This window comes from Pan troglodytes, chromosome 7 (genome assembly GCF_028858775.2).
Source record: "Pan troglodytes isolate AG18354 chromosome 7, NHGRI_mPanTro3-v2.0_pri, whole genome shotgun sequence".
NCBI classification, from domain to species: Eukaryota; Metazoa; Chordata; class Mammalia; order Primates; family Hominidae; genus Pan; species Pan troglodytes.
This window is the reverse complement of record NC_072405.2, coordinates 104,565,192-104,583,560: the sequence shown is the minus strand read 5'-3', so window position 1 is coordinate 104,583,560 and position 18,369 is coordinate 104,565,192. Positions and strand designations below refer to the sequence as shown.

At 38.2% G+C, this 18,369-nt stretch overlaps 1 protein-coding gene across 2 annotated transcripts in view; it reads left to right on the top strand.

Annotated features, from left to right (window-relative positions):
- Positions 1 to 1,909, top strand: part of RAD54B (RAD54 homolog B) — a 108,882-nt gene extending 106,973 nt beyond the window's left edge. For both annotated transcript variants that reach the window (XR_010159635.1, XM_001142757.7), the window contains one exon: positions 1,488 to 1,909. Coding sequence is in view for 1 of the 2 variants with exons in the window: in XM_001142757.7 (XP_001142757.1) it covers positions 1,488 to 1,705 (218 nt within the window). In the remaining variant the exon portion in view is untranslated. The remainder of the gene's footprint in view (positions 1 to 1,487) is intronic.
- Positions 1,910 to 18,369: the final 16,460 nt, after the last annotated feature.

Below are 18,369 nucleotides of genomic sequence, written 5' to 3'. Positions count from 1 at the left end.
TTAGAAATGTAGAATGAAATATTTATAAGTGAAATGATACATGCTATATATTTATTATATTTATTTGAAATTTCCCATAATTAAAAGGTTAAAAAAATAAAACCTCTGATAGCTTCCTATTGCTATTAGGATAGATACTAAAATCTCTAAATTGATAAGTTAGTCAGGGCAGTCTAATTGCTGTAAAAAGAAACTAAAAAAGCACAATGGTCTAACACAATAGAAATATGTTTCTCATTTGTGTAACAGGTCATTGTGGGCATTTAGTGGACAGCCTTTCATAAGGTAATTTCGTGATCCAGGGTTCTTTCACTTGGAGCTCTTCCATCCATTTGGACCTTAGAGTCCTCTGCTGGGATCCCCTGCATCTGCCAGCCAGCAGTGAGAGAAGAGATAAAGTAGAAAATTGTTCAGTTTGAAGGATGTTTATAGTTCAGACCTGGAAGTGACATAGCTGCATTCCATAGGCCAGACTCAGTGGCAATATCTAACCGTAAGGGAGGCTGGGAAAGGTGACTAAGTGCCCTGGAGGAAAGAGAAATGGATTTGGTGAATAACGGCTGGCCTCTGCCATTCATGTTTTGCATAATCCAGCCCTTGAATACTTGCTTCACTGTGCATTACTTAACTTCTTTTGCATTATTCTTTGCTTTTACTCTATAGGCTTTAATTGCATAGGCTCGTATCAATTGCTCGACTATGCCAGTGTCCCTTCCTTTTCATAGCTTTTTAATGTGCTTATCATGGAATGCTTTATCTTTTTTCCCCATCTAGTTCTTTTCTCATCTTTCAGATCTTAATAGAACATTTCCTCAGGGTGCCCTTCACTTACCTTCCAGACCAAGTCAGCCTCTCTTGTCATATGTAAGATAGTTCCCTGTATCCTTCCTTCATACCCTTACCTCTGTTTGTAATTCAGCTCCACAGTCCCTTATCTTCAATTCTGAAATCTAGAAAGCTCAAAAGGTTTTTTTTCTTCATAAATTTGTGACAAAATTATTTGTGGCAAAACCTTACCTAAATTGATGTGAGTTTATCAATAGTCTTTATTTAACCCATTTTGTAAGACTATTTATGACTTGCTACAGAATGTTAATGTGTTTCATTATGGAATGCTGACCCAGATTGTTCGAATTATATTCTGAATTTGTAAACCTGGCCCCACAGGTTTTAGGAAAGGGATTTTGAATTTGTAATACATTTTTCGGATGATTATTTATTTAATGTATATCTCTCCCACTAGACTGTAAGGTCCTTGAAGTCAGAAACCATGCCTGTGTTTCTTCATCATTTTACCTTTGCTGTTTAAATCAGTACATAGTAAATAATTTATAAATGTTTGTAAAAAGAATGAATTTGTTTTAACTTGAACCATGGTGATCAAATGTAATAAATCACATAAACTAATTATCATAAAACAAAAAAGTATTGTATTTAGCAGGATATTAGCTTGCCTAAGGATTTTCTCATTGTTTTACTTATTACAGGTGATTCGTTGGAAAAATTCATTGTCTCTAGAGATTGTCAGCTTGGTCCACATCACCAGAAATCTAACTCCCTGAAACCTCTTTCTATGTCCCAGCTGAAGCAATGGAAACATTTTTCTGGAGATCATTTAAATCTTACAGATCCTTTTCTTGAAAGAATAACAGAAAATGTGTCATTCATTTTTCAGAATATAACCACTCAAGCTACTGGCACATAGTGAAAGATTACTTCTGACATTCATTGCTCTTCTTTTGAAAATTAGTATGGTAATTAAATGTACTTTTTGAAAATTAATAGAATTATTTAAATTACAGTATATGTTGCAAAATATATCACTTTTGATACAATAGTCAAAATTGTTTGAGTGGTTTAATGTTTTGTAAATATTAAGTGTTTAAATAAAAAATTAAAGATGTGCTTATATCATTGTATAATTGTTAATAATTCCTTGATTAATACACTTTCATTAAGTATCTACTGAGAAATTTTTATAAGGAATATAAAAAGGTAAAATACTCTCTGTCTTTGGGAAAACTAATCTGATTAGAAATATTAGACAGATGTTTGAAACAACTGAAAAACTTGGTAAGTTTAAAATGTAGCTCAAAGGAGAAAGAGAATGAGAGGTTAGGATTGCAGATGCTAAAGATGTTGGATGTAATAGTTGCTGCAGGGCAGTTTGAGTGAGAAAAGTCAATGGGTTAGTGCAGGAGTTGAAGGATTTGGGAACACTTTAGAGCACTAGTTCCTAGTTTGGGACCTCAGACTTCTGCAGTCTATAAAGCCATGTCTACCAAATATTGTTTATGCACTGAACAAAGGTTCAGCTACCATCATTTAAGGGTTATCTGGAGTAATTTTTGGCATTGAAAAGAGTGTTTTAGCTGTGCGCAGTGGCTCCAGTTTGTAATCCTAGTTACCTAGTAGGTAGAGGCAGGAGGATTGCTTGAGGCCAATAGTTTGAGACTAACCTGAGCAACACAGTGAGACCCTGACTCTAAAAAACAAACTTAGCCAGATATGGTGGCACATGCCTGTAGTTCCAGCTACGTGGGAGGCTGAGGTAGAAGGATTGCTTGAGCCTAGGAGTTTGAGTTTGCAGTGAATTATGATTGGATATGATCCAATATCCATCCTGGGTGACAGAGCAAGACCCCATCTTAAAAAAAAAAAAAAAGGTTTTAATATACAAAGCAAGCTTTAGAAGACTGAAGCCTGCAAAGAGAAAGGAGTTACTAATTTAATTTCCAAATGGGGCTTCTGTAATCAGCTTTTGTTTCCATTTAGGAAAATTTCTTTTAGACAGAAAATACAGGCATACCCTGGAGATATTGCAGGTTTGGCTACAGACCACTGCAATAAAATGAATATCACAATAAAGTAAGTAACACATATTTTTGGTTTCCCAGTGCATATGAAAGTTATGTTTATACTATACTGTAGTCTATTAAGTATGCAATAGCATCATGTCTGAAAAATGATGTATTTTCCTTAATTTAAAAATAATTTGCTAGAAAATGCTAATGGTCATCTGAGACTTTAGTGAGTTGATGCCTTTTTTTTTTTTTTTTTTTTTTTTGAGACGGAGTCTTGCTCTGTCACCCAGGCTAGAGTGCAGTGGCATGATCTTGGCTCACTGCAACCTCTCCCTCCTGGGTTCAAGCAATTCTTCTTGCCTCAGCCTCCTGAGTAGCTGGGATTACAGGCATCCGCCACTGTGCCCAGCTAATTTTTGTATTTTTAGTGGAGACAGGGTTTTGCCATGTTGGTTAGGCTGGTCTTGAACTCCTGACTTCAGGTGATCCACCTGCCTTGGCCTCCCAAAGTGCTGGGATTACAGGCATGAGCCACCGTGCCCGGCCTGTTATCTTTTTGCTGGTAGAGGGTCTTATACTGATGTCAATGACTGCTGACTGATCAGGAACCTGGTGAAGGTTGCTGAGGGTTGGGGTGGCTGTGACAATTTCTGAAAACAAGACAGCAACGTTTGCCACATCAATTGACTCTTCCTTTCACAAAAGCTTTCTCTGTAGCGTGCGATGCTATTTGATAGTATTTTTCCCACAGTAAAAACTCTTTCAAAATTGGAGCCAGTCCTCTTGAAACCTGTCACTGGTTTATCAACTAAGTTTATGGAATAGTCTAAATCCTTTGTGGTAATTTCAACAATGTTCACAGCACCTTCACCAGGAGTAGATTCTATCTGAAGAAACTACTTTCTTTGCTCCCCCATAAGAAGTAACTCCTCATCTGCTCAAGTTTGGTCATGAGATTGCAGCAATTCAGTCAAATCTTCAGGCTCCACTTCTAATTCTAGTTCTCTTGCTGATTCCACCACATTTACAGTTACTTCCTCCACTGAAATCTTGAACGCCTCAAAGTCAATTATGAGGATTGGAATTAATCCAAACTCCTGTTAATGTTGTTATATTGACATCCTCCTATGAATTGCAAATAGTGGATCTTTTCCAGAAGGTTTTCCATTGATTTTGCTCAGATCCATCAGAGGAATCACTGTCTATATGGTCATAGCTAGCTTTACACAATGCAATCCTTATATAATATGACTTGAAAGTCGAAATTACTGCTTAACCCATGTACTGCAAAATGGATGTTGTGTTAACAGGCATGAAAACAACATTGATCTCCTTGTACATCTCCATCAGAGCCATTGGATTACTAGGTGCCTTGTCAATAAACAGTAATATTTTAAAAGAAATCTTTCATTCTGAGCAGTAGGTTGCAACTGTGAGCTTAAAATATTCAGTAACCCAGGCTTTGTTGTTTCATTTCTAGAGCACAGGCAAGTAGATTTAGCATAATTCTTAAGAGCCCTGGGATTTTTGGAAGGTGGCTTCAACTTAAAGCTACCAGCTGCATTAGTCCCAAACAGAGCCAGCCTGTCCTTTAAAGCTTTGATGTCAGACATTGACTTATCTTCTCTAGCTATGAAAGTCCTAGCTGGCATCGTCTTTCAATAGCAGGCTGTTTCTTCTACATTGAAAATCTGTTGTTTAGTGTAGCCACCTTCATCAATGATCTTAGCTAGATCTTCTGGATAACTTGCTGCAGCTTATCCATCAGCACTTGCTGTTCACCTTACACTTATATGATGTGGAGACAGCTTCTTTCCTTAAATATTATGCTAGCTTCAAACTCTTCTGCAGCCTCCTCACCTCTCTCAGCCTTCATGGAACTGAAGAGATTTAGGGCCTTGCTCTGGATTAGGCTTTGGGAATATTGTGCCTGGTTTGAACTTCTTTCCAGGCCATTAACACTTTCTCCATATCAGCAATAAAGCTGCTTCACTTACCATTTGTGTGTTCACTTGTAATTTCCTTTAAGAGCTTTTTCTTTGCATTCAGAACTTGGCTAACTAATGCAAGAGTCCTAGCTTCCAGCCTGTCTTGGCTTTCAACATGCCTTCCTCACTAAGCTTAATTCTGTCTAGCTTTTGACTTAAGGTGAAAAATATATGACTTTTCCTTTCACTTGAACACTTAGTGGCCATTGCAGGATTATTAATTAGCTGAATTTCAGTATCGTTATGTCTCAGGGAATAGGGAGGCCCAAGGAGAGGGAGAGAGATGGGGTAACCAACAGTTGGTGGAGCAGTCAGAACACACACAACATTTATTGATTAAGATTGCTATCTTACATGGGCATAAGTTATGGTACATCAAAACAGTTACAATAGTAACATCAAAGATCACTGATTACAGATAACCCTAACATATCATAATAATGTAAAAGTTTGAAATATTGCAAGAATTACTAAAATGTGACACAGACATGAAGTGAGCACGTTTTGGGGAAAAGTGTTACTCATTTGCTTGATGCAGGGTTGTCAGAAACCTTCAGTTTTAAAAAAAATCACAATATCTGGGAAGCACAACAAAATGGGGTATACCTGTATTGTCTTGAGGTGTTAAATACTCAATTATGTATAATCAAGGATGAATTCTTTTAATTTGTTAGTGCCATACCTGGGTAGCTAGCTGTACATCTAGGATTCATGAACAGGCAGTTTGGGACCAAATTCGTCAGTGAGGAAGTAGCCAACTAATAATAAGTAAAAATGGTATTTCTTGGCCCCATGTATATAGACTTCATGCATGAGGCTTTATATACAACTTTTTTTTTTTTTTTTTTAAGAGAGAGGGTCTCACTATGTTGCTGGACTGAACTAAACTTTCAATATCTATCTTGCATCGTATCCTTTTCAGGCATAAAGTACTTAAAAAACATTGATAAAGGGCAGGTAATTCTGCCTGTCTTTTTAAACAAAAATTTATGTATGTATGTATATATGTATGTATGTATGTATGTATGTATTTTATTCACATAGTTCCAGCCACTCTGCAACTGCTGCCTGTCTTAACTGTGGTGTATGCGAGGGTGTGCTGCCCAGATTGCCCCTTTCAGAACCAAGGCGCTTGTTTCTGCAGCTGCCAGAAGCATCACCTGTGGGCCACTTATAGCCAAATTCTTCCCCAAGAATAGCCCTCAGCTGAGAAGATCTGCCTCACCCAAGATTATGCTCCTCCCCTGGTTGGCCAACATTTGAGACTGGTGGATGCTGGGTAGAAAGGCCCAGCACCCTTATCTCAATTCAAGACAAATCTGTCAAAAGGAACATTTCAGCTCCTTAGGTAAGGGTGCTGGGCCCTGTTTTTATAGTGGATACCTATTGTTCTTCATAAAGTTGTTTGTTTGCCAAGTAGTGTGGGAAGTAACCTTCCATCCATTTCTCTGCCTCACTCTGAAATCTTCCAGTATCCTGCATGAGAGTGATTTTGCAGTAGAAATTTCAGAAGAGGCTGAATTTCATGGGAGAACCCATGTGACATGGAATAAAGGTAGCATATGTGGCATGGGATCTGAGAGGCTGAGAAGTACAGAAGATAGCCCTCTGGGAATTGAGGAAGACTTTGGACTTTGATAAGCCAGGCATTTATGGGGGTTTAGACTCATTTTATCCACATGTTAAGGGACCTTAACACCTGGTTTGCACGTATAAAGCAGCTTTCGTGTGAGAGGTGCTGTTTATAAGAATTTTCCCTTTCTCTGTGTTCCCAGTCCATATGCTCATGTGCTCGCATGCTCTCCCTCTCTCTCTTGGTGGACTCCTTTGAGGATGGGGATTTAATCTTACTTACCCTAATATTCTCAGGACCTTGTATGGGACCTGGCATAGAATAGCTATTTAGTAATTGAATGAATGAATGAGGTACTTAACCTCTTTTACTTCTTTAACCACCTTGATCATGTTTCTTGCTCATAGATCTCAGTTTCAAGGTATTTATTTACGCCAACTGCTGAGCATGGAGCTGTGCTCAACACTGAAGAAAGCAGAGGCAGCAGTTTCTTCTTGCCTCTGACAGCATCCAGACTTCCCTTTTTGTTTTTGCGATCTGTCAATCTGCTGCATGAGCTGACAGAAGCTGTCACTGCAATGGGTAATAATTTAAGTCACATACATAATTCATTTCTAATTACACAAATACACCTTTCACACAGCTTTATGTCACAATGTTCTGGTTCTAAACGACAATGCAAATACATTTCAGTCACGTTTTCATTAGGATTGAATTACTAAAGCTGAATTTAAACATGAGCAGCTCTGATCTGCAGAACTAAACTCCTAGACAGCCTATCCATCCATTTAAAAGGGTGTATGACAAAGGAGCAAGTGAAAAAAATCTGGCTGGCATTTCATTTGAGTGGCTCAATTATGGCCTACAGTCACATTGCCTGAGCAACTGTGTCCTAATATTATGTGGCAAGATTAAAATTTTGACTGTGACTCACAGCAAACAATATGTATAATTAGCTTATGGCTTTGTTTTTCTGAATTGTTCCCAAATTAATATATTGTATCCTAGAGGAATTTGTAGATATGCTATTTTGGTATTCAATGAAGGCTTCAACATGACTTGATAGAAAGGGATATTATTTTGTCTTACCTTGTATGATAAAAACATGTTTTTGGTTTAGACCAGTTTCCTGTGGCACTTTTCTATAGCTAACCTGTGATCTTTGCTTCACACCATTACAAATTTCTATCCCTAAGATCCTGTGTTCACAAAACCAATACCAATTCAGAATACAGCTTTTATGATGTAAAAACTGTAAAAAAAAAAAAAAAAAAGTACCTTATTGACAGACAATAGTTTATTGGAATTTGTTACACTTGAAAACCTGAAGTGTTCAGTGTGATTTAATCTTTACAATTTTTTTAGATTTATTAAAAAATTATTTTTTTTGAGTAAGAAGATAATAAAATTCCAAAGCAGACCAAAATTAACAATTCCTTTATTTTTATTTTTTGAGGAAATGTCAACAAAATACTGAAGACTTTTTTTGAGTAGTTAAAAGAAATATAACATCATAGATGTCTACAGTGTAAAAATTCTGGCTGGGCATGGTGGCTCACACCTGTAATCCCAGCACTTTGGGAGCCGAGGTGGGCAGATCACAAGGTCAAGAGATCGAGACCATCCTGGCCAACATGGTGAAACCCCATCTCTACTAAAAATACAAAAATAGCTGGACGTGGTGACACGTGCCTGTAGTCCCAGCTACTTGGGAGGCTGAGGCAGGAGAATCGCTTGAACCCGGGAGGCAGAGGTTGCAGTGAGCCGAGACTGTGCCACTGCACTCCAGCCTGGGCTACAGAGCAAGACTCTGTTTCAAAAAAAAAAAAAAAATCCTTTGTACCTGCAATGTATTTATTTTCACGTATTCCTTTTTTTTTGAAGTAGAGATGGGATCGTGCTGTGTTGCCTAGGTTGGTCTCAAACTCCTGCCTCTGCCTCCCAAAATATTGGTATTACAGGTGTGAGCCACTGTACCCATTCCCTGTTTTATTATTTAAAATTTCATCTCTGGGGGTATGCATAGTTTATATAGTAATTATAGATCAAGTTAGAATTTGAAATTGGGAGTTAAAATCCTTCCTGAGTATTTATTTCTGGATGTGTCTGCGAGAGTGTTTCTAGAAGAGACTAGCCTTTACCTATAGAAGAGATTTGCTTTACCAACATTGGTTTGTATCATCCAATCTTTTGAGGACCTGAATAGAGCGAAAAGGCAGGGAGGGTAAATTTACTTTCTGTTTGAGCTGGAACATCCATCTTCTCCTACCCTCTGACATTGGAGCTCCTATTTCTCGGGCCTTTGAACTCAGACTGGGACTTACACTATCACCCGTGTCTTTGTCCATTTGAGGTGCTATAGCAAAATACCATAAACTGGATAGCTCATAAACAACAGAAATTTGTTTCTTACAGTTCTGGAGCGGGGGTAGTCCATGAACAAGGCACCAGCAGAGCCAGTGTCTGGTGAGGGCCTGCTCTCTGTTTCATAGATAGCACTGTGTAGCTGTGACCTCACATGGTGGAAGGGACAAGGAGTCTCTCTTGGGCCTCTTTTATAAAGGCATTAATTCCATTCATGAGGACTCTGCCCTCATGACCTGATCACCTCCCCAAGACCCCACCTCCTAATATCACATTGGTAATATGGTTTCAACATGAATTTGGGAAGGACACAAACATTCAGACTATAGCAACCCCTTATCCCCTTCTCAGGCCTTCAGACTCAGACTGGGACAGCAGATTTTGGGACTTCTTGCCTTCTATAATTATGCGAGTCTATTCCCATAATAACTATATATCTATATATCTATTTATCTCTGGACAATTCTGACCAATACAGATGTATACCATTGTTTAGCATCTGAGTGGAACAAAATTACAACTGCTACATTTGTTTAAAGAAAATCTATAGGAATGTCAATCTAATGCTTCTGTCTCTTACATAAATATAATGGTGCTAAGTAAAAGTTTAGTATTTATAAACCTCTGTTTATTATGTATGCAGTATAGCCATTATGGACTAATATAAATAAATGAGATAAGATAGGATCAATGATTTTCTGAAGCAGACCAAAATGAACACATGAAAATCAGGTGCTTGAAACATGTGATAATCTACATTTATTTAGCTCTTTACAGATAAGTGGTTTGCTCCTCACAACAATGCTGAGAGTTGAACAGAGCAAATACTCTATTATCTCCGTTTTACAGATTTAAGGCTTACAGAGATTAAATAATTATTCAAGATCATTCAGTGACAGAGCTGAAACTTGAACACCAGCCCCTCTTTTAACTCAAAATCTGAAGCTCTTTCCAGTGCACTGTCCTGCCTTTTCTATGATTTCACCATGCCAGGTTCCTGAGACAGATGTATATGTGAGAAGAAAAATGAACTAAAGTGAGTGTTTCATATCATGTTCTCTTTTCAAGTGAATTAATTAAAGAATTGGGTTTTGGATTAGGGTGTGTGAATTTCATGAGATCTGAATCTTATGTTTATCCTTTCACAGAACAATAGACATGGTATTTTACAATTGAAGCAGTTGATTTGATTGACCACTCTTTCTGCTCAGATTGCTCAAACTGACAACTCAAGACAAAAACACAAGGTCACAAGACAAAAACACAAGGTCACAAGACACTGTGGGCTGCATCCAGCTTTAGGTTTACTTGTCTTTAAGAAAGCATACACAGCAGGCAACGAGAAAGCATGGATTGCAAAAGCAGAGTGGAACTCTTATGAGTCCAGGCTAGGCTTCCAAATGTCTCAGTCTCTCTGTACCGAGGATACATATGGTCATGTGAGACAAGACTGAGTGTGTGTGGAAAACCACCATTAGTGGGAGCCATCAGCTCTGGGATTCCTTCAGCTTTCATACTTTGTTAAGGTGGGAAACAAAAAGTACATATGGAGGTCAAAATATCCCTTTCATTTTTGGTAATAGCTTACTTGATTGGCTTGGCTTTACATCTGTTACCCAAGTGGGTTGTTAATACTGAGCTCTATCCTACCCATGAGGAAATGTTTCCCAGGTAAGCTTCAGGGTTTGGAGGCACAGAAGAAGCTTGTGTTTTTTGTTTTCTTGTTGTTGCTATTTTTGAGATAGGATCTTGCTCTGTTGCCCCGGCTGGAGTTCAGTGGCACTATCGTAGCTCACTGCAGCCTCGAACTTCTAGGCTCAAGCTATCTTCCCACCTTAGTCTCCCTAGTAGCTGGGACAATAGGCATGTGCCACAATGCTTGACTAATTTTATTTTATTTTTTGTAGAGACAGGGTCTCGCTATCTTTCCAGGGCTGGTCTTGAACTCCTAGCCTCAAGCAGTCCAGCCACCTTGGTGTCCCAGAATGCTGGGATTACAGCCAAAAATCACTGCACCCTGCCTTGAGAGCTTGTGTTTTCTACACGCAAACTCATTTCCAAGAGGAAGAAGGTGGAGATATTTCCATTTTTTTTTTTTTGCAGTTTTTTTAAATTGAGGTAAAATTCACATATTATAAATCATAATTAAAAATAATTTATTGAGGTGAAGTTTATATGGCATAAAATTGATTATTTTAAAGTGTACAATTCAGTAGAATTTAGTACATTCACAATGTTGTTTAGCCGTCACCACTGTCTTATTCCAGAACATTTTCATCACCCCCAAAAGAAACCCCATACCTGTAAGCATTTACTCCTAGTTCTAGGATGAACTGTGACCATCGTGGTCCCTTTCATCTTCTGCTCTAAAACAGCAGCAAGGGAAGGAGGGTAACTGAACTTTTGAGGTTCTTTAGAGGTTGTTCCTCAGGGCCATGAAAGTAGGGTTGGGATGGGGAGTGACAGTGCACTGAGCAAGGTTCTAGTGGGTCCTTTATCCCACCTGCTGGTTGTCAACAAAGGGTTCCAGTGACTTCTACTGCAGGCCTATTTTAACTTTCCATTTGTATTAGGGTTCTTCAGAGAAACAGAAACAATATGAGATCTCTCTCTATAATCTATATCTCTCTATATCTATCTATATACATCTATCTGTCTGTCTATCTATCTATCTATATATACTTAGAAATTTATTTGTTTTAAGAAATTGGCTAAAGGGATTGTAGGGGCTGGCAAGTCGAAAATCTGTAGGGTAAGCCAGCAGGCTGGAAACTCAGGCAGAATTTCCATGTTGCAGTTTTGAGGAATTCCTTCTTCTTTTGGAAACCTCAGTCTTTGCTTTTATTGCTTTCAGCTGATTGAATGAGGCCCACTCACATTATAGAGGGTAATCTGCTTTACTTAAAGACAACTTAGTGTAAATGTTAACCACATCCACAAATACCTGTACAGCAACCTCTAGACTAGTGTTTGACCAAACAACTGGGCACCATAGTCTAGCTAGGTTGACATAAAATTAACCATCACATCATTTACTCTTATTTATTTTATTTTAAATTAATAGCAGCTGTGTAGCACTCATTGCATGCCAGGGACTTTTCTAAGTGCTTTATGAATATTCATTTAATATATTTATGCTTATTAACAAGGATCCATTATATGTACATGAATACAAATCTTAGTGTATAAATATAAGTTCATGACTTGTTAGTATGGTTTGCCAAATGCTTGTTTTTTCCTCTTATTTATATACCTTTTGTTCATGCTTAATCTCAGTCACTAAACCTTTTTATTTGGACTTATTTCTCTGGGTATCCTCTAATCACTTTTTCCTGGGCTGTGCCTTTTCCCCCAGCATTCTTGGACTCCCTGCTGCTATTTTGTGGCTGTAATTGTCAGAAAACCTGTAATACAGGGGCTTAAGTAAGGCAGAAGTTTATTTCTCAGGTGAAAGTCTGGGTCGGCAGTCTGGGCTGGTGTAATTTCAGTCGCTGGGGACCCCAGCTCCTAGCTTGTTGTGGCTCCCCAGTCCCTATTATGCAGCTTCCACCTTGTGGTATACACTGGATCCAGTAATCATATTTGCATTTCAGCCAACAGGAAAGAGAAGGAGAAGACTTCCTCTTAAGGGCTTATTCTCAAAATTGCATACCACACTTTCATTTACATCCCATTGATCAAATTAACCACACGTCAAGGTGGAGATATTCTTGATAAATTTACCAGTCAGAGAAGTCACTATCTCCCAAGGGGAAGGGTGAAACAGGTTGCAAAGGGAGGCCAGGAGTTAAATAAACTGAGCTCCCTTCACCAGAAAGGTGAAGAAGCGCTTCCCTCTGACAATGGCCAGTCAGTACAATTTTAATGACACCAATGGTAAAGCCATTCACTAGATACTGGGTATGGTGGGGAGCTTTGAAAAAGTAGTTTATAAGAGAGCTTTGCAAAGAAGGTTGGTGTACATATAGGCTATGGTTTTTGTTTTTGTTTTTGGCATTGTCGAATTTGTTATCAAGTTTTGGACTGAGTGATTATTTATATGATTATTATTTAATCTGTCATAATGAGAGCAGCAGTAGTGCTGATAGCCTGTGGCTTATATCAACGCTTTAGAAATGTTAACAAGTAATGACTATTTTCTGTTAGCAATAACTGTAGCAATAGTGTGTCACCTTAACCTTTATCCTCTGAATCCTATTCATATTTTAAATTTCAATCACTAGTAAATCATATACTGCTAGCTTTATTATCTGAAACCAGCTGCTCTAATATTTCTTCCTTTATTTATTCAGACCTCTGCCATAGGAGGGAATCATCAAGGAGAAGCCTTGTGTTTTCATCATGAGGCCTCATTAAACACGATAAGGTTGGAATGTAGCCAGATTTTTCCCCATGGTTGGCCTTGGAAATCAGTTTCTAACTCAGGGGGCATCAAACGAGGTGGCTCTAAGGCGGCTGTGAGTGATGTTTTTTTTTTTCCTTCCTGGCCTTTATGTTCTTTTCTACTCAGTGGCTAAACTAACTTAAGCCAGCTCACGCGTTACACCAGAGTCCAGAGGCAGTTAGGAGGGGCCACAGCTCTGCAAAGTCAAGGGCATGCCAGCTGGAATAAGGGACTTGGTTTATCATACAGAGCAGCCACTATCCTGCTCAGTCTAATGATTAATGAGAAGTTCCTGGGGCAGAGATTAGGGAAATTAGGAGTGGGCAAGTGTAAGAAAGCAAGAGGAAGGTGAATGGTGTGGGGCCAAAGCTCCTGTTCAGACCCCAGTTCATGGGCTAATTTATGAAACCAGGTTATGGGCCTCTCTGAACTTCTGGCTCAATCCTGAGGTGCCTGGGTGTGTCTGTGGAAGGCCCTCTGGCAATGCCTAGGGTGATGGAAACATAGTTCCTAATACTAGTTATCTACTCCTGATCATTTGGTAATTTTGCTCTTAATTACCAAAGGAAAAAATTATTTATTACGTTTTTCCCTCAATCTTTCGCTCAGAGTCTAAGTTAAAAATTTCACAGTGGCCTCCAGGCCTAACATGATCTGGCCCCATTATCTTTCTGACTTCATCTCCCCTCACTAACTACACTTCATTCCCACTCTCCCCCTTGCTGTACCTTAAATGCTGAGTGTGCTTCTGCCTCAGTTTTTCCCATGGTGTCCTAGAGCCTGGCCCATGGTGAGTATCTGCTCAGCAAATTGTCGAGGACTTGAAGAATGGTCAGAGGTGTCCAACCTTTCTATGGAAACAAAGGGAAATGTGGGACAGGAAAAGACCACTGGATGAGTACAAACACTTTCTCTGTAGTGGAGGCACTAAAAAGTGGCTTTGAGATCAGTTAGATATATTGTCATATTGTCTTTGGCAATAAAATTCTTAGAAGGGGTTACACCCTTAAAAGATGGGAAAGAGCTACATGATTCAGAGGGTTGACCAAATGCCAAAGAGCATTGCTGTCCATTTGTTTCCCACACGCTGTGAACCACCATTGATTGTGCAGAACTAGAGCCTTAAAAAACATAACGGGCAATAAAGAAGGCTCTGGTGCCTGTGTATTGAGATGGGATTGAGATCAATAAATTTTTCTATCACTTGCTAACAATCCATACCCTTTATAAAACTTTCTAGTCCCTTTAATAAAGCTAATTTGGGAAGCAAACACTGTAAATTCCCCCTCTAATCTTGGTACTCAGTAACCTCCAGTATTTAGTTTCCATGCAGTAAGTTAACCTCCAAAGGGTGGAAAAGTTTTTGGAAATCCTTGTTTAGAAAGAATTGCAGACATAGGAATAATTAGTATATAATTTAACATTTGATGAGACAGCAAGTCCAGAATGATTACTCGTTCAAGTTGAAAGGGAGATAAAAATCTAATTATAGGACAATATTTTAAAGGTACCTATGCAAGACTTACCATTGAGACACAGTCACTTCACTTATTTTCTCTGTGGCAAAGTAGACCTTTGGCATTTCTGGTCTTCCCCAGCTCCTGATCCACAAAACTTCAGCCACAAGGCTAGACGGGAATTCACACTGCCCTGTCTTATGCTGCAGGGCAGCTTTCTCAGTAAGACATCAAAGGAACCTGGCTTTAGTTACTGCTTTGAACTAGACTAGAAATTGTTTCCACTAACTGTGCTGGAGAGCGCCCCTCATGCCTATGCTCCACCATGAACATATTGAATAGCCTTGCTAGACAGAAACACATAATGGAAAGCTGCTTTATTTATCTGAAGCTCTGCAAAAGAAAGAAATTTCAGAACTTAAAGAGGAATCTCATGTACTTGCTTCTTATGAGAAATATTACCATAAAAATACCACTTCTGTCATCCAAGGGGGAGAAAGCTGTTTTCAGATGTAGGAGGGACGTCCAGTGGAACCTAATGGTTTGTCTAATTCTGGGCTTAAAAAGGATTTCATATTTGAAAAGTGATGTTTTCAGCAATCTTGGCCTATCCCAAAAGAACCAGAGTCTTCATCTTAATTAGATAAATAGAAAGCATCATTGCAATACGATGTTCAGAGCCCTTGGCTTGGAATCAGCAGATTTGGAGGTTCTAGTCAGAACTCTCCCATTGATTTGGCTTCTGATTGTATGGAAGTCTTAATTTTTACACTTTAATAATAATAATGAGTCATTCATTGATGGCTTACTATGTGCCAGACATTTTGCTAAATGCTTTATATGCATTATTTCATTTATTCCTCTTGTCAATCCTAAGACATGGGTATTATTATTATCCTCATTTTACAGGGAGGATACTGATGCCTAGAAAGGTTAAATGCTTCCCAAGAGCACAATGCTAAGAAGCTGGATCTGATCCCAGGTTGATGTGTCTATAGAACTTGTTTGTATGCACCAGCCTTAAATTCACAAGCTAAATGAAAATTTAAGGAATATCTTATAGCAGTCATCAGTGTGATGAACTGTGGGCTTCTACCTTTTATGCCAGGATCACTTGTTCTCATATTAAGATATATTCACCAGGAACCTGATTTAAAAAATGCAAGGATTTAGGAGCTTATAAAAAAAAAAAAGGAATAAAAGATAAGCAGAAAGATTAAGCCTGTTTGTTAAATAAATTTTAAAAAGGTTATATATGGTAGATTTTAAAGAAGTGATTGTTACTGAGGATACCCATGAAAAAGATTTGTTTTTTTATCTAATTATTTATCCTGATTAAAGAATGTGGTGGTCAAGAAATATCAGTAGATAAGTTGGAAACAAAAAGCAAAGGGGAAAATACCATTTTGTGAGAATGGCCTGCTGGTGGCAGCAACAGATCACAACAATTGTCTCCCATCACATCAGGAATTCCAGGCATGTCTTTAAGCACACAGCTTCCTGTTTTTATGAGATTTCAAATCACAGGCTGCTGTTATGATGGCTATAAAAACTGGCAAATCATTCTAGCTATCAATATGACTGACAGGATTATTTTCCACAGCATTTTATATTGTCAGAGCTTTACACTTATTGTCTCCCCATGGGTTGTGTTGGTAGGGGGGTGGGTATTAAATTATTAATTAAATGAAAAATGAGCAAACTTTAAAGTTTGATGGAAATAGTCTTGAAATCAGTGACACCTTAGTTATTAACTTCTGATTTTGTTGTAAGATGAATGTAGGTTTAATAAACAGACTTTTGCACAGAATTATTTGTTTTTTCACTGTGATTTTTTTTGTGAGACCTCCAGTAACAATTTTTCAGTTCTCCATAAACATTATTAAAGGATTTTTTTGACTTAAATAGCTTTGAAAACACAAAACATTAATGTTTATTCCATAAGTAGCAGACAATGAAAACATATGTTTTAGTTACTTTATTTATGCCTGAGGAAATACCCATAAAGAGAAATTCTCAACTGCTGCAGTGCCTGAGCCTTTGATGAAGGCCAGCCTCTGGTCACCAGGTGGAGCTGTTGACTCCTAGCAGTGCCTTGGGGGCCCAGGTGTAGAAGGGTCATGTGGTCAGACAGTGATGCTTTGACCTGGATGTTGCTTTCTGTCTGGGTAGCTTAGTACTGGAGGCTTCCATACATCTCAGCCTGGTTTCTGCTCCTAGGGTGGGAAGAGTTTGTGCTGCTGAGGAAGATGAATTAGAAGATCCACTCTTTTCGTTAGTACTGTGAGCAGACCACATCTGGGTTCCTGTAATGGAAGGAACAAATACTGAGGCTTCCAGAATGCTAAGTACCTTTTAGGTAAAAGGGGATCTGCTTGAAAGTTGGACCTGGGTGGAGCCCTTTATTGTGAGAAATATGATCGACCTTCCTGGACATGTTGAGACTTCAGTCATTCCTATATCTTGAGATGTTGATGGCACCAAGTGGGTGCTCGATATAGGTGAATTAAATGGATAAACGAGTGAATTAAACAAATAATAAAATGCAAGGTAACTCCTTTCATTTCCTCAGTAAGGGGCTCTATGTCTCATCTCATTCATTTATTAATTCATTTGCCATACAGTGTTTGAGAACTTACGATGTTCTAGGTTTTTTAAAAAACGCCGAAATTCAGAGATGCTTATTTTCATTTCTGCAGGTTCTGCCATCTATAATTTTGGTGTGAGGAATGAGTTAGGAATCTAAATTTTAGAAAACGGTTGCCCAATTGTAATAACACTTAAATAATCCATTCTTGCCCTATTGATTTTTCTGTTCTTGAACAGTATTTTAATTAATATGGATTTCAAGATTTATTATTATTTAGGAGATCAAATTCCTCTGTAGTATCCTTCTTTTTCAGTATTTTGTTGGTTACTCTATATCAGTTATTTTTCTGGATTAATCTTAGAATTATTTTGTCAATTAATTTTGAGAAAAAAATGAGATAATTTAGAGTATTCATCCAGGAATATGGAATGTCTCTCTAGATATTTATGTCTTCTTTTATGTTTCTAGGAAATGTTATGTTGTTTTCATGTAGAAGAAAACATTCCTAAACATCACTGGCTTCCTTAAATTAGTTTACATCTAGGTGCTCAGTCATCACCTCCTCAGAGTAGCCTTCCTAACCATTAACTGTACTATTTATTTTTTTGTGGGTTTTTTGGTTTGTTTTGTTCTTTTTCTTTAAGAAACAAGGTACTCACTTTGTTGCCCAGGTTGGTCTCCAACTTTTGGTCTCAAGCAATCCTCCCACCTCGGCGTCCCAAAGTGCTGATATTATAGGCATGAGCCAGTGTGCTGGGCTGAATCCATGCTGTTTGAATGGCATACTGCCCACCCCTGCATAAATATTTTCCTCCATTTTTTTTTTTTTTTTTTCAAGGCAAGGTCTTACTCTTGTCGCCCAGGCTGGAGTGCAGTGGTGTGATCATAGCTCACTGCAGTCTCAAACTCCTGGGCTCAAATGATCCTCCCAGAGTGCTGGGATTACAGGCATGAGCCACCACACCTGTAATTTTTTATTGTGTTAAAATGTACACATAACACACCTCCAGTTTTTTGTGTTAAAATACATATAACATTTACAATCTTAACCATTTTAAGCGTACAGTTCTGTGGTATTAAATACGTTCATAATGTTGTGTAACCATCACCACCATCCATTTCCGTAATTCCTAAAAAAATTTTTTTAAATTTATTTTATTTTTCAAGACAGGGCCTTGGTTTGTCACCCAGGCTGGAGTGCAATGGCAT